Genomic DNA, 3,551 nt, shown 5'->3' with positions numbered 1-3,551 from the left:
TTTTTTCTGTGAAATACACAACATGGCAATGATCCACAGTTTAAATAACATTTTTTTGTATTATTTCCATAACCTATTATTTACAGTTCCATCGTGGAAACCGAGGATCTCTCCCATGTTTGTCCCTTCTATGTGGGCAGCCTCATAATCCTACAGTGATAAGTATCACAGGATCACAGGATCCTGAATCTTATAGGATGACCACAGTTCCCTTTAAGTGATTTTGTCCAATTTTATTGGACGACCTCTCTGGACATTCGAAAGCTGTTCAACGTGGCCACAGATGCAGCACAGCAGCCAGTCTCTCAGGGGCCCAACAGTCCCAGGTGGAGTGTACTAAACTGTGTTATGAGGACTCAGGCGTGCCTCAGCTCTGCAGATCCCTCTCTCTGGAGGCCTCCGTGGGCGCCGTGAAGACGCTGTCGTGCAGCTTCCGGATGTGTTTCTTCAGGTCAAAGTTGCGGCAGAAGCCCTTACCGCAGGTGGCGCAGGTGAAGGGCTTCTTGTCGTTGTGTGTGTGCATGTGGAAGGTCAGGTTGTAGACCTGGTGGAAGGCCTTGTTGCAGATGGAGCACTTGTATTGCTTCTCCCCGCTGTGCGTCAGCTTGTGGTTCTTGTAGTTTCCTGGGAGACGAAGAAAAGGAATAATGAACAATGATTTTCCTCATTGATTATGATTTAATTCTTTAAAGTTTCATCATAAAATATAAAAAAATAGTGAGAAAAGTCAAGTCATGTTTTAACATTTATTCTGGCCAACCCAAAAGTATTTCATGGAGAAGTTGGAACTGTTTGGTTATTTTGTTACAGGTGTGAATAACAATGTAATAATAAGGACATTCCATTACATACAGGCTGTGAAACACGTTTCTTTCTCCAAGACATGTGATCGATAAAAACAATCACTGCATACCAAACAGAACAGCACAAATAAACCACTTATGAATCTTATGAATTATTAACCAGTCTGTGAAATCATCTGGATTATTTAAAAATAATTCCACATGGTTTCCTGACTTTTCTTCTTCTAAAAACAAAGAAGTTAATGATGCTTGATTGAAGAAAAGCTCAAATCACTGAATGGATGGACTGATGTCCACTGGCAGATGTCCCCACGGGGAGATCACAGTTGAAATAACTAGAACAGAGGCACGATCTTTTTAAAGGAGGGCTGAAGAAAAGCAGGAGGGAAAGTGAGACTGTTTACTGGGAATCTACAAGAAAGTGAAGATGCAAGAGGCCTCTTTTCCTTCTCTACGCCCTCCCGCCAAGGTCAGCGGTTCATTGTGAAGTTAGAGGCTCTGTCTCCTCAGTAATCAGGGTTTTGTGTGTCGGAAGTCAAGAAGTTGTCAAACTTTGTCAGAATCAAGCTTAGCGACAACTCGACGAAGAAAAAAAGCCCTGATTCTCATCTTTGCGAGGTCTCGCAGCTGACCCAGAGCAAATGCTGCCGTCTTTGGAGGAGAATTAGTCCGCGGAAAGTGACATGTCCTATTTACACTGATCGCATCACACTCATCGGCGGGCCTGCAATTATTCCCCCCTTCATTCCGCTCACAGATAACTTGGAGCGGCAGCATATGGTGCTGCTTCCAGTCCAGACTCCGAGGATTCCTTCACAGTGAACTAAAGTATAAGCTGTCATTGTTTAGAGGCCCAAATAAAGGCAAGGAAATACTGCACGTGATGACATATTTAAAATGACAATTTTAAATACTGACAGCCTTCTGTCAGCATGATATGAAGAGAGCGTAATATTATATTAGGAGACGAAGACAATACCGTCCTCCAGCAGCACAGTGATGTAATAAACATTATGTCAAGATCGGAAATAATCATCTCATCAAAGGCAGAAGTTGTTTTTTGTCGGTTTGAAAATACATTTTAGGAGCTAACATTAGAGGGAAATAAAGGAGTATCGCTTTATATACAGGCTCTGGAGCGCAGAGCATCGGAATATATGAACCGTTATAGGCAACAATACGACAACAATACCTACAAGCTGCCCAACGTGGATAATGCTCATTTAAATTCATTTGAAATATGGCATCCGGCGGATCGTATACCTTTCTGGTGGAAACCTTTCCCGCAGAACTCACAGACGAAAGGTTTGTAGCCGGCGTGGATCCGCACGTGAGTGTTGAGCGTGGAGCTCCTGTTGAACGCCTTCCCACACTGGTTGCATTTATGAGGCTTTTCCTGAACAGGAAAAAAAAAAATATGTTAAAACAAAATCAAATCAAATGTAGGATTTTTTAAAACCAGGACCGGATGGATGAAAAATTCGCGTGCGCTGCGTCTCACCTGTGTGTGAATGATCTTGTGTCTGCACAGCGTGCTTGCCTGCCGGAATCCTTTACCGCACACTTTGCACACGAAGGGCCGGGCCCCGGTGTGCACCGGCATGTGTCTGGTCAGGTTGTAATGCGCGTTAAAAACCTGACACGGAAACACCGAGGATATGAATGATCATTTAGACAAAACACCAGCGAGTTTGAGTCAGAGCGCTCACAAATAAAAATGATCTCATTTAGATTTTAATTTACAATTGAAACTGGTTCATTTTTTGTTATTTAATTTAATGTTTCGTTTTAATCAGAAACATTGGGATATCATTTAATTTAAAATGATCATATTTAATAGTAACAATTTGCTGTTATTATTAATATTAATAATAATTATTATTAATAATAATAACAATAATATTGTGGGGGGACTGTACTTTAGAGTTCTAAAATCCCTTTATAACGAAGTATGTATATTTTATACACGTAAAAAAATGCAAAAAAACAAGTTACCTTTCCACACACTTCACACGTGAAGTTTTTGGGTTTCCCGTCTGCAGCGCTGGTGCTGAGTTTGCTGTGCGTCTTTACGCCGTTCTTCTCGGCGCTCAGGCCGTGGTTCTCCTTCACTATCTGGTCCAGCTGCCCCGGCAGACGTTCCTTGTGGGGGTACTGTGGTGTGGGCAGCTTCTCGGATCCCACCGCAGCAAGTTTGGCGTTCTCCAGCAAAAGTCTGTGGTGCGCCGACAGAGAGGCCTGGGCCTGCGGGTTGGAGAACCAGTGTCCGGCCAACAGCTCCGACTGCTGGTACGCGGAGTCCAGGTAATTGAGATAGTACAGCGAGCCGCCGTTGGGCACGGCCACGGCCTGGTGGATGACCTGCGGTTTCACCACCCGGCTCCCCGACGTCAGCAGCGGCTGCTTCAAGCCCGACTCCGCTTTTCCGCACATCCCGCAGTTCCCTTTGCACGGCGCGGCTGCGGAACCACAAAAAGTCCCCCTGAAACTGGCTCTCCACAGCTCCGAATAGTTCATAAGCGCCTTGGCCTGCAGGTCGTAGCTGAAGGGCTGCAGCGGGAACACGCAGGGGATCGGGGAGCAGAGCCCCAGCAGCTTCTTCCCCTCGGACCGCTCCTCCGCGCTCCCCCTCGGCTCCGAGCTCTTGGACATGATCCGGTCTATGGAGAAGGCGAGGGTCTTGGGAGCCGCGGACGGGCCTGTCCTACCGCTGGACATTACCGTCTCCAAGGAAGCAGAACTTGCCAT

At 45.6% G+C, this 3,551-nt stretch overlaps 1 protein-coding gene across 1 annotated transcript; it reads right to left on the bottom strand.

The window, feature by feature from the left end:
* Nucleotides 1–367: 367 nt before the first annotated feature.
* Nucleotides 368–3,551, bottom strand: fezf2 (FEZ family zinc finger 2; the record flags this gene model as incomplete). The annotated part of the gene is made up of 4 exons (XM_079156628.1): nucleotides 368–624; nucleotides 2,067–2,199; nucleotides 2,305–2,439; nucleotides 2,799–3,551. The coding sequence occupies 4 exons, from the start codon at nucleotides 3,549–3,551 to the stop codon at nucleotides 368–370; spliced, it is 1,278 nt and encodes a 425-aa protein (XP_079012754.1).

The sequence above is a fragment of the Pholis gunnellus genome, assembly GCF_910591455.1.
Source record: "Pholis gunnellus genome assembly, chromosome: 3".
NCBI classification, from domain to species: Eukaryota; Metazoa; Chordata; class Actinopteri; order Perciformes; family Pholidae; genus Pholis; species Pholis gunnellus.
This window is presented reverse-complemented; position numbering and strand designations above follow the sequence as displayed.